Raw genomic sequence first — 12769 nt, 5'->3', positions numbered from 1 at the left:
ACGACATTAATTCTCTATTAATTAACTGACTGTATTAAAGTATTATGTCCTAAGTAATTGAAATTCTGCTTTAAATATTAGTTCATAATAGCATAATTAATAATTAATCACAATATTATTAGTAAAAATATTAAGCGTAAGTTTTTGATTTTTCATATTTATTAATAAATCATCAAAAATAGCTTGTCCGGTTTAGTGACGAGGGGTGTATATTACACAAACTTCCTAATGGACTTTATGTTTAATTTGAAAGAAGATACAACAATTAATCCTAAATCTTTGAAAAATGTAGGTATGCGACAGATTATGGTACTTGTTAGTAAAGCGTGGCTGAAAGTTAAAGAAACAACAATAGTTAATTGTTGGAAGAAATTGAGAAAATAGAGAAAAATTAGTTGAAGATAAAATTGCGTGGAAGAAATTTTAAGAAATAATAACTGAAGTATTATCGGAAGAAAACGAAGATCTAATCAAAAGTCGCGAATTTTATACTGAAATTGGGACAGAGGACAAAACAACGATATTAGAAACGTATGAAATGATGGATAAGTTGAAAAATGTAGCGCAAAATACATCTTTTGAGACACTCCAAAAATATTATGAGTTTAGATTTCAACTTGGAAAGATTTAAGAAATAAGAAAAATTTGCAATTGACTGATTATTTCAAAAAAATGTTTTAAAAATAATGATTTATTTTAATCAAAATCAAATTAAAAAACAGAATAGAAATCTATAAAACTGTAGAGCAAAAAAACATAACTTACTGTATTATCGGCATATAAACACTTTGGAAGATGTGAAGAAGTTCTTTGATCTTAAAGTAAACCAAAATTTAAATTAAATGAACAATAATTCAATAATTTCAACCAGACCCCTGTTTGGAAGAGCACCCCCTCTTTCTTGGGCACTTTAGTGCCTCACCCTGAGGTTAGACTGTATAAGGCAGACGCCTTATAAATAGAAATTTACTTGTTTTGTAGCAACTTAATAATAATCTAATTAAAAAATTAATCTTACAAAGCCAATTAAACTTTTTACTTGACGTCAAAAAGACTAACAGTGCCATTATTTAATTTTTAACTAAAATTAGACAAATTCCTTGATCAGTAAAAAGTCGACGTGCCTCTCTTAGTTATGTCTCAAACATTTTCTCGTTCTATTCAATCAGGGCCATTTACTATCGCCTCATTTAATGTTAAAGGACTGTTAGCGAGTTAGAAACGGAACAGGCTGTGCTAGGATTTTGATCTTTATAGAGTGGATCTGTGTTGTCTTCAAGAGACAAAAGTCGCTGAAATTAAAAAAATTAAATTTGTAAACTGAAAATTATTATTAAAGTAAACATTTTAACTTTGTCTTTTTATAAAAAATTAATTAAATAGAATTTTTCACTTATTCAAAAAATTAACTTGTGTTGTGGTTTGGACATGCACGTTGATTTATTTAGTCGACTAATAAAATGATTCGTCTACTGAGGCCGAATCTCAGATTATCATTTGGCATGAGGACACACATCAACACGACCTCCGCCTTGAATGTACTTTCTAAGAGATACTGCTCGCCCATCTCCCACAATCTACCCGATAATCCATTTTTGCCTGTCAACCTTATTTTTTGTGATTTGCAGAGTACGGAGGAGTTTATAGAAATGTCCAATTCCAAGGAGGACTACCGAGTCCCAATATACTCTCCACAGTGGACCTATCACTGTTTAACTACATCGACATGTGCACACAAGCCGGAAGAGTAACAATTTATTTATTAATTTAAAAATATATCATTTATAAACAATTATTTTTAAATAATATTAATTTAATTTTCCAGGTCGAACATGCTTGGTCATTTCTACGGATGAAAATTGCCACCTCCCGTTCACACACCCGCCTAATATTGACCCCGACATTTTCAACATCATTCTCCTTACCTTGGCCGCCCAAGTTTGCTCACAAGTCATTTTCAGGCCAATTACGTCAAATTGTCACAGGTCTTGGAGGAGATGAGTCACTCGGGGATCCCCTCGAACGTCTTCACCCACATAGCCGTCCTGGGATGCCTCTCCAAGGTCGGATCCCCCGGAGAGTCCAAAGTCCGTGAGTATGTCAATTTGATGGAGCAACAGGTTTCTTGAAGGGTCTATTTTGTAGGGGTTTGACGTCTCCAAATATTTTCCTGCATTTATATTGACCACATCGAATTGGCAGAGGGTGCCAAGTCCGTCCTCCGTATGTGTGGGGTGTGTTCTCACGGAATAACGGAGTCGGGGTACGAAAACGAGCTGCTCAAGTCACTCAACGACATCCAAGTATTTTGTCCAACTCAAAAAGACCTACGAAAATGCCTCGACGGGGTGTCTTTCCCGCCAACAAATAGAAAATAACATTCTAGAACAGGCGGAGGCCGAACGACGGTCTTTCCGTCACCTTCACCTCATAAATAAACAGTCCACGGCCAGACAACAGCCTTATGTGAGTATTCCGTGGTTATTTTTAGAGAATGATGTACGAAAATCTCAAAAAGGAGTGGAGAAGAATCCTCACGGCTGAGTTCAGGAAAGTCCGATTTGAGAATATTGCAGGTTTCCGTTTTTTGACATTATAAAGTGCGCGGGAAATTGTCCGTGGCTCCATACGCCGTGTTTTTTACTCCCGAAGAGGCCGCGGCGTTTATGGTGGAGGATATTGAGGAATTTCTGTCCAACCTGTCGAACGGAGTCCCCACCTCCCGACCGGGGGTCAGATTTCACGGAATCGCGTCCAATTTCGGTTATCGGTATCAACAGAGGTTTTCCTACCGCCGCAAATACAACATGGGACTCCTCGACCAGATTTTGTCGACTTACCGCAAATTTGTGATCGAAACTCAGGAAAGTCCGCAACTTCCGTTTAATTGCCGTGCACATTGGTGTAAGTTGTTGGGACAGGATGAACACGCTCAATTTGTTAGTTCCTGTCTTCCATTTCCAGGTCAACTTCTTCCGGCCGTGGTCCTCGGAGACTCTCGTGATGGTGGGAGACTACTTTCTTCAGAAAATTCTAAAACACGTGTGTATAAACAAGAATTTAATGTCTTCGGCTGCAACGTCAAAATCTGGGTATGTCAGATTTGAATTGAATGTCAGAAATGTGCTGATTCCTGCATTTTACACGATTCACTCGTATGTGTCACATAAATTGCAAGTTGAGATAAAAGTAGGATTCCGTGACTGTATGTGGTAGGTTCACCCCGTTTTGGCCAATTTGTACACGGAGGCCAACGTCGACGTAATTCTTATGGACTTTTATAACTTTCCGATGAAGACGCCGCCCGTTCCGTGGCACAGTGTCTGTTCTGGTGCGAGTTTGACAGTCAATGGTAGTTTTGTCAAATATGTCTAGCGAATCTAATTCGGAGTACTTTGTATGAAATCACAGAGTCCTTTGTTAGAAAGCACGCCCTATCCTCCTATGTCGGAGTCCTCGATTCCATTTCTTTTCTCCAAATGACCCCCTGGGCCATCAACAAAAAAGTGTTTCACGTAATGTCCCACTTTTTTGGGAAATGTCATGACTTGTACTTGAAGAGTTATAAAGAGAGGATCAAGTCTGGTTTTTTTCTTTATTTTTAGATCTCCGGTCAAGTTGGAGGAACTCCTCGTCTCCTATGCCTTTCTCAAACCCTCCGCGAATGACCAGACCGTGGAGAGCACGGTGAGGGGAATCCGCTGCCGTCTTTCAATCGCTCTCAATGTAATCCCCACGTGCAACTTCCAGTTGTTGGAAAGTCCCTTCTGGTTTCCCTTGTTTGTGGATTTCCGTGGTCGTTGTTACCCTGTGGCGCCGTATTTGAACCACACGGGGGATGACGCTTCCCGGGGGTTGCTTCAATTCAACGTGGGGAAACCCCTGGGACCCAATGGACTTCGGTGGTTGAAGATCCATCTTTCCAACCTGAGCGGACTTGGAAAAAGGTTTCACGTTTTTTGAGACCGTGAGACTGTCGAACGACGAACGAGTCGAATGGACGGATAAGAATATGGTCGAAATACTCGATTCCGCGGAAAATCCCATAAACGTGCAAATTTGGTGATTAGATGGTAGGGACGACGGTGGTGGCTGAAAATGGAAAAGTCATACCAAGTGTTGGCCATGTGTATTGAAATCGCGGAGGCCCTTAAACTGAGTGACCCCTCCACTTATATTTGTCACGTGCCAATTCACCAGGTAGTTAGAAAATGTGGATTACTGGCAGGATGGGTCGTTCAATGGACTACAGCACTACGCCGCTCTTGGGAGAGACTCGGTGGCTGCACATTCCGTGAACCTGGTCTCCGGGTCACATCCGAACGACGCCTATCTCGACGTGGTGGAGATGATTGAAAAATCACGGAAAAAAGATGAAGCACAAGGGAACTTGTTGGCTGGGAAATTGGAGGGTTGCATAACACGGAAAGTCGTCAAACAGACCGTAATGACCACGGTTTATGGGGTCACTCGCTACGGAGCGGAAATGCAAGTTTTGAGGAAACTGATAGAGTTGGACAAGATCTGTCAGTCGGAGATTACTGCTGCGGCCAATTACATCACAAAGTCTATTTTTAATGCATTGGGGACCATTTTTTGTTCGACGACGAATATTCAGGTGGGGGATGTGTCTGACGGTAGAACTGGCTTAAATACAATGCCATTCTAATTTCCAATCACAGGAGTTCCCCGATTGAGTGGAGAACCCCTTTAGGCTTGCCTGTAGTGCAGCCTTACTTCAAAAGGAACTCTGCTAAAATGTCCTTAGTGTTTGTTGTGTGTCACTAATTTGAGGGCCGTCAACTCAGTCAAGCAACGGAATGCATTTCCCCCCAATTTTATTCATTCATTGGACGCCACGCATATGCTTTTGACTGCTCTCCATTGCAAAAAGTATTTTTGTACTCATTTGTAGAGCTGGACTCATCTTTGCGGCAGTTCATGACTGTTATTGGACTCATCCGGGGTATGTCGACCAAATGAACAGGGTTGTACATTTGTTTATTTTATAGATTTGTCGGGAGCAATTTGTGGCACTCCATTCCGTGCCAATACTGGAGGAGATGAGTGAGCAGTTCAATCAGACGATTAGCAGCATTGAGCCATCTCTGTTTAAAGCAAAGACTCAGAGTATTGAACACCTCGATATTCCAAAACAAGGTTTTGGTTTGTCTGAGATTCATTTAGGCACGTTTGATTTGTCCCAAGTAATCGATTCGACATACTTTTTTAGTTAATTCATATTTTGTTCTTATTAAACAAATAGTCTGTTTGTAGTTGTTTAAGGCGACATTTCCATCTAACATATTTTTACGGGGTGCTCCTCTTGGATGGCCACAATGTGGTGGATAGATTCATAGGCGTATATTGTGAAACCGAAAAATTAAATGATTTAACTAAGAGTCAAGATTGCTCCAAACTTCCTTTTCTTCTCCAACTCTGTCAACGTCTTTGTTATGCTGAGCCTTCTTGCGTATGCCATGTTTGCAAGTTGATTGGCGCCCAATGCGCACTTTTCATTAAATTCACTTTATTTCCTGTTTTAATGAAATATCTACTGTTATTTGATATTGCCAGTTCCGTCATCAATAACTCTACTTTATCACGAAACTTTTTACCTTCGTTGACTTTTCGATTTTAATAATTCAGTATTATAAAAATACCTGGAATTCTGTGTTAAGAAAAATCATTCGGTATTGTTTTTGTTTAGGAAAAATAAAATATAGACATTTTAGGGCTAATCAGTTGAGTATTTTAAAAAAGTCTGATATTTATTAACTTTATTTGATAATTAAAGGATTAAATGTGATTCTGTATAAAAAATGAAAAGATTGGCTGTTCATTTTATATTTTGAACTGAAATGTTTGAAGAGCTTAATTCGTTAAATTTTGAATCTATTTTGGCAGAACATGTAAAAAGATTTTCAACTGAAATGTTTGAAGAGTTTGGATTTGTTTGAACATCAAGAATGCAACGAATAAAAATTAACCTGATTAATGGAGAAAATTAGCTTAATTAACAAAAAGGAATGTTAATAAGTAATTTCGTGATCAACTTGTCATTAATCTTCTAAGTGTTCTAACTCTCCTCGTTGGCTGAAGAGTTTGCAACGGATGTTGGATCAATACCTTTGAAGTTTCAACTCCGAAGGATTCAACTTTCGAGCTGGGGGTCAAGTATTGTCAACTTTCTCTTTCCCGTGAGGCGACGGGTCTTAGCGTGGCGTTATCTAGTCCACCATGTCAGTTGAAACTTCCAATTAAACATGGAAACTTTTTTTCATCTGTGCTTTGAGTGATGGTGGGGGCTGACCTATCCAGGTGAGGCAGGTCATCATTTCCAGGGATTTATCAGACATTTCAGACCTCATTTGGTCGAAAGGTTCAAAAAGAAAAACAAAACGGTCTCATAATAATTGATACTTCTAATTTTCTAAGAAAATACATTAATTAACTTTCTAAAAAATGTATGGAATTTCGGCGTTCCAGAATTCTCTTATATATGCCAAAATAAGCCGAGGAACAGTAAAAAGGGGCAGAATGGAGATACGCGTTCAAATCGAGAAATCAACTCCAACTATCAAACCGAAAAGTTGTTTCAACGTAACAGACGAAGCTATCGAGTTAAATTCGAATTTAAAGGACTTTGGTGACTTTTCTTAGTGATAAATAGACTTGTATGAAAATAAGATCACTGAGTTTTTGTCCTCAACGTCAAAAGAACAGAAGGAGAAGGTTTGTGATGAATATGCACGGCTTTACAACACAGTATGTCTACCTCGTTTCACTCAAAGGACCTCCTGTTTGAATTTACCTCGAATATGCCGAAAGATTATGCAGAGCTGGCTGTGGCACTGACTACGTCCAAAGCTCTGCTCACTGTAAACGCAATCGAAGCAGCCACCAAAGTTGAATAAGTGATTTCAGCAAAAAGGGTTTTGGGACGTCCGAGTCGTTTCTAGTCTCGGCCCTGCTAATTCAGAACAATGACGAGCGGGCGGATCTGGTTGAGCTATACAACAAAAGTGGACTTGCACTGTTAATTAGCTTAGCCCACAAAAAAGATTTGAGGAATCTAATTAACGGAGAAACCAGTGGAATCCTCAAAGACGTCCTCTTGGCCCTTATTGAGGTCAAAATCATTGACTAATAAGGTAGAGAAAGGAGCAGTTGGACCCCGAACTGAAAAGGAGATTTGTGTTGACCGACAACGTCGAACTCATCGTGGACCGACCTCTTGCCCAACAGCAAGTCAGAAAATACCAGGAATTGCTCGAGTCTCATCATATTCATATCACCCCTTTTTTCCTGGACGTGTTTATTTACCAGAATAGATACCAGTCGGCGGCTTTTCTCCAAGAATATCACAGTGTATGTCTTGTCCGTCACTTTAGTTAACTGGCGAAGATTTCCTCCCTTCAACTAAGAGAATATTCAACCATGACGGACAGAAAATAGCGAAACTTTGCAGTATATGTGTGTAATACTTTTCAGCCTTGGCCACGCTCTCTCCGACCAGCTTCTTTGCATATCTGATTAAGAAAGCACTAAAGCCGAGGTATGGGATGAGGAATGATTTATTCAACTTTGTGGTAGCCTCTCGAGCAGAAGTTGAATCAATGTTAAGTATTCTAGGTGGATTTCGAAAATATTAAACAAGAATATCATAAACTAACTGGCGCATCCTTCACTGAGAGTATCCATAACGAGTGGTTAGATTCCTCGTATCTAAAACTCGTGTTGAGTGTTACCAACTCTTACTGATCGATTCCGATTACTAACCAGTCAATTCCTTAACTAACACATTTCTTATTTTGGAATTCAAAAAATGTTATTTAAAATTAATCTATTGACACAAAAACACAATTTCCTCTGTCTATAACTCTTTTTTTATTTAAGAAGTGAATATAGACATGAAAAATCAATTTTTCTACTTTCACGAATAAGATGTTTTCTAAACAAATAAAAATTTATTTTTGCTTGTTTAATAAAGATTTACTTTTGCATTGGAGTATCTAATGTTTTCTATTGTTGTCGAATTTGATTATTTAATAAAACATGTTTAACAATCACTATTAGTCATAAACGTTGTTATGGTCCTTAAAGTTCATATGCACATACGGACGGCTAACTTGGCCTACTGTAATGCCTAGATCATTAAGAAACTTTATTCTTTTAAATGTCTTTTTGAAAACGATTCTATGTATTTAATTTTGGCTTTCTGAACCCTCTTTTGCGATGCGATTTTGTATTGTTTTGTTCATCATTTTGGCAGTTGGATTCGCCTAGGGATCTCTCTCTATTATAATTGAATTGTTGTTTGTTCTTGTCAAGCTTTCCGTTTTAATGTCCTCTTTTCCTTTATTTCCAACTTATTCATTGGAATTAAATCTTGGCAATCGCATCTAGAAAAGACATCAAGAACAAATGCAGTGTTTTGAAAAGCAAAAAGTTGATTTTTTTATTATAAAAATTCGACTATGTTTTTTCGTGTTTAATGCAGTTCACATTAAGTCTTGTATTTGAGTGGCATGGTTCATCTTGAAAATAATTAAATTAATAATATCGACACAGTATTTTCAAAAGACAGGGCATGTGAAAATAATTCCTATTTTGAAAAATCAGGAAATTTCTAAATAAAGTAATTTTTATACAACACGACAACTTCCTATTTGATTAAAACAAAAAACGCGGATAATGAACAATGATTTTTCTTAACAGCGAATTCCAGGTAATTTTAAATATCGAACAGTTTTAGATCCATCAAGTTTTGAAAAAAAGTCCCAACTTGATAATTTTGAGTTGCTTTTCGAAAGGGTATTTTGAGACTGCCTCCTATGGCATTTCAATGCTGAACAACATAAAAGAACGTTTCCATTCAAATTTACAGACTTATCAGGCAGACTATCACCAAGTAACGTCTTTGATGTTATTTTCAGTTGCGGGAAATGGGACTTGTCGAGTCTCTTAACTTTTGCGGAATGAAATTACTTTTTTTCCTCAAAAGATGTCCTTATAGAATCAAACTTGGAAACCTCCATGACCAAACACAAATTGACACGCTGCTCTATGAGCAGACCGTCGTTGAATCAGTTGTGTCCGCTGTCGTTAAGAAATACATTCATAGAAAACGCTCTTTGTTAAATTTTCATAAATTATGTTCAAAAAAGTGAAATTGAAGATTTCTGGTTGGTTTTTCTAAACACGTTGTAGACATCGAGAAATATCCAACTCTTCTGCAGAAAGGTACTATATTTGTTTTTCACCTGTCAAGCAATTGAATCGAAAAAAATGTTGACATTAGTCGACCAATCCAACATCACGCACGAAACTTTCAAAAAAATATCAGGTTGTGCTAAAATTCTCACTAATCTCAGTAAATAATGATTTTTCAATGGAAAATGTGATTAAGAAATGTTCCAATCATTGTCCTAATCGAATCGACTTATTTTCAAGTTTGAAACTTAAGATATATACTTAGACATGTTTATTTCTGCGTCCTGTAGAGAATGGAAAGGTTTTTCTACTTTACTCACTAAATGCAGACTATCGATATCTGACCAGGACAGTTAACTACAATTATGAATTTGAAAGATACCCCGACATGGAAATAGAAAATATTAGCCCAATTGGCTATGCATTTTTGAAATTGATGAGCGAGAGCAGTAAGGCATATCAAGTAGTCGAGGAACCGAAAGAAAGATATGTCATAAACTGCATTGATTTGGGAAACAACTGCTTCGAACAAACATGCATTTCTCCCCCCGATACTAACTTCATTCGAGATCAACAAAATGATTGGGTCGAAAAGCAAAAAATTAATCAAATCGATTTGATATTCGACTCAAGCAAAATTCAAGTGGCAAAAACTGGCAGTTTAACGAAAAATGTTATAAATCACATGCACTTAAGCAATTCACCGGTTTCAGTTAGAAATATGGATTCGATTCCTCAAAACACAGTTATACTTGCTCGATGTTCAAAATATCAAGTCTCTGACATGCCCTTTCTCACGAAATCAAAAGATGCTAAAATCAGTGATGTGCTACGTTTACCTCAAAAAATCGATGATCTCCGTTTTTTTGCATTCACAATGGATAAAAATGAAGATTCCACTTTGAAAATAAGCTATTTCAATACAAATGTTCAACTGAAAGTGAATTTTCCAATCTCTTTGAATAACCAAAGTATTGAGTGGAAAGAAAGTCCAGAAAATCAGATTTCTTCTCAAACTGGCATTATGAACGACGAAATGGAACTTGTGGACCAGAATAACTCGTTCTATTACCAGATTGATTTTTGTAACGAAGAACCTCGGAATCAGATTTTTGAACTAACAGAACCCAGGAATGAGACAAGTCCCGGAAATCGACTTCCTTCGGTGGAATTAGAAGAACAGCAAGTAAACAAAGTGGATTTTTTTACCTTCCCGAGACTCTGGCCCGAGACGATTTCGATATACTCAGAATACAACCTCAGAATTGGCAGTGATATGTATTCATGTTCGAATCATATTCAAAATTTGATTTTTATCGTCAGATGTGAACAATTTGTCAAGTTTGTTAAAAAAAACTATCAAAAAATTCGAACAAATTTAAAAATCTACTATCGAGGTCTCCGTGACAAATGGAAGAACAAATATATTCTTAATCAAAAACTAATTTCCGACACTTGTTACGAGAAATTGGAAAATATTATAAATACAACTTGTAAAAAAATAAAGGAAAACAAATCTACCCACGACGCCTTCTGGATAAACGATTATTTCAATTCAAAGGAAATTAAAATAGCCATTAATAAAAATAGAAACAATGACCCACAAGTATTAAATTTACAAATATTTATTTTAGAACATTAATGATCAGTTACTTTGTTTTATTGGTCCTGCAATTTATTATTCGTTGGTTAAATACGAATCAGGACTCTACTCTGAACCCTCATTCAGATTTATTTTATCCGACACCGAAGAAATCATAAAATTCGAATTTCCAAAGTAAAATATTTCTCTTAATAACAGAAATGCCCCCTGGGGTGTGTTCAAGTCTTGTCGGTTTCAATGTTTTGTCTCCGTTGTGGCCCCATTGCTCTTCAACATCCTTCAACACCGGTTTGAATGTTCAAAGGGATTTTATAAGGTTTGAATTGGTTTTAAAATTAAGTATTCGATTCGGAGTTTGTGGGAAAAGTTTCCGAATCCAGCTAAAAGTGGCTGCAGTATTTACTTTAGCAAAAATGGGCACATTTGCATAAAAACGGTTAAAGCAATCGAATTGAAGTTATTCATGCGATTCCTGCCGGTCTATGCTTTGGTTCGAATGGTATTTGTTATTGTAGAATTTTGTCGAGAACAGCGATTCGCTTTTTCCTAAATTTTACGGAATTTACGTTTTAAATGTAAACTCTTTGTAACATTTCAAGAGAAATAACAAGAAAATGACATTCGCTGCAATGAACAACGTGTTTCCATACGACTTTAAACTTGATGAGAAATACGATTTGAAGGGGAATATCCATTATTCTCATCGAAAAGAACTGAAAAAAACATGTCCAACTCTACGTGGGGGAGATTTGATTAAACGACACCCACAAGGACTATTTATTCATCAAAAGTACTGGGATAGACTGCTTTTAGTTCTCGAACGAGACACAAAGGTGGACCAAAAATATCATTTTAAAGATTTTGGAAGATTTCAAAATAATGGACTACAGTCTTCTAGTCGGTATTCATTACTGTAAGATAGATTACAGCGATAAGGCACGTTATTGGTACTCATTTTTAGCACGTTGATGCTCTTGTGATGAATGAGAGACGAGAGTTGAGTGTCTGTTTCATTCCTGGGCGGACTGGGGATAACAGAAGAATCCTCATCCGTTTGGGGATTGTCGATATTCTACAGGGATATACACAAAAGAAAAATTTGGAAAATAAACTCAAGAATATAGTTTTTAATCAAGTAAAATTTTATATGTATTTTAGGAATTCATTTCGGTAATAGACCCGGTCAGTTACCGAACTCGATTGTTATCTTTTTTCAAAAAATATTTCCACTTTTATAAAGGTAAAATCTCAATGATTATGCAAGATCCTGAAATGACCATGAGTAAAGTTGGGGATTTGTCTGAACATGCACAAATTGGACATATAAGCCAGGAAATCATGGGCGATAATTCCCAGCCAGACCATTCTATAGTAGTTCCTGACAAATGTTCAGATGACAGTTTCTATTCTTGCAAAACTACGCTTTCCACTGCTCCAAAGACAACTTCCCATTTGTCTACAAATTTTTTTAGAAACAAGAATTTTAATAACCTGTAGTTGATTTTTATACAAATATTTTTTGTTTTGTAATTTTCCGAATATAAATTTTGTATTATTCACAAGTTTTTGAACAGACGCTTACAAAAAAATTGTTATCGCTATCATTATAATCATCAAGGTAGAATGACAAAAAAGAAAAGTCCTCAACTATGGAACTCGTCTCAGACTTGTATGATGTATTGTCCTGGTTATTTTACTGTTTTTTGATATTCAAAAAGCAATTTTAATAAAGGGCTGCTGGTAGAGCCGCATCTCTAATAAATCTTTTTTGCTTGCAAATGAATGGGTCATCAGTGGTTGGGTTACAGTCGATTCTTATGATTTTTATAGTTTATAGGATTTTTGATAATTTGATGGAAGTACTCAAGATTGTCACTTTTGAGTTCATTATTAAAAATAATATTCCCAGTTATTGTTGTTGTAAATATAAGTTGTTGACTGGCATTCAAC

At 36.7% G+C, this 12769-nt stretch overlaps 1 protein-coding gene across 1 annotated transcript; it reads left to right on the top strand.

Moving 5' to 3' along the window:
* The first annotated feature begins 228 nt into the window (after positions 1-228).
* LOC118761991 (DNA-directed RNA polymerase, mitochondrial-like) lies at positions 229-5151 on the top strand. Its single transcript, XM_036500181.1, is given in 6 exon segments — positions 229-315; positions 1629-1747; positions 3606-3954; positions 4229-4665; positions 4795-4912; positions 4914-5151. Coding segments are annotated over 6 exon segments (1209 nt in total). The 3' UTR covers positions 5013-5151.
* The last annotated feature ends 7618 nt before the right edge of the window (positions 5152-12769 follow it).

This window comes from Octopus sinensis, unplaced genomic scaffold (assembly GCF_006345805.1).
Source record: "Octopus sinensis unplaced genomic scaffold, ASM634580v1 Contig18963, whole genome shotgun sequence".
Lineage (NCBI taxonomy): Eukaryota > Metazoa > Mollusca > Cephalopoda > Octopoda > Octopodidae > Octopus > Octopus sinensis.
Note: the sequence above shows the minus strand (reverse complement) of the source record. Positions and strands in the feature narration are given on the sequence as shown.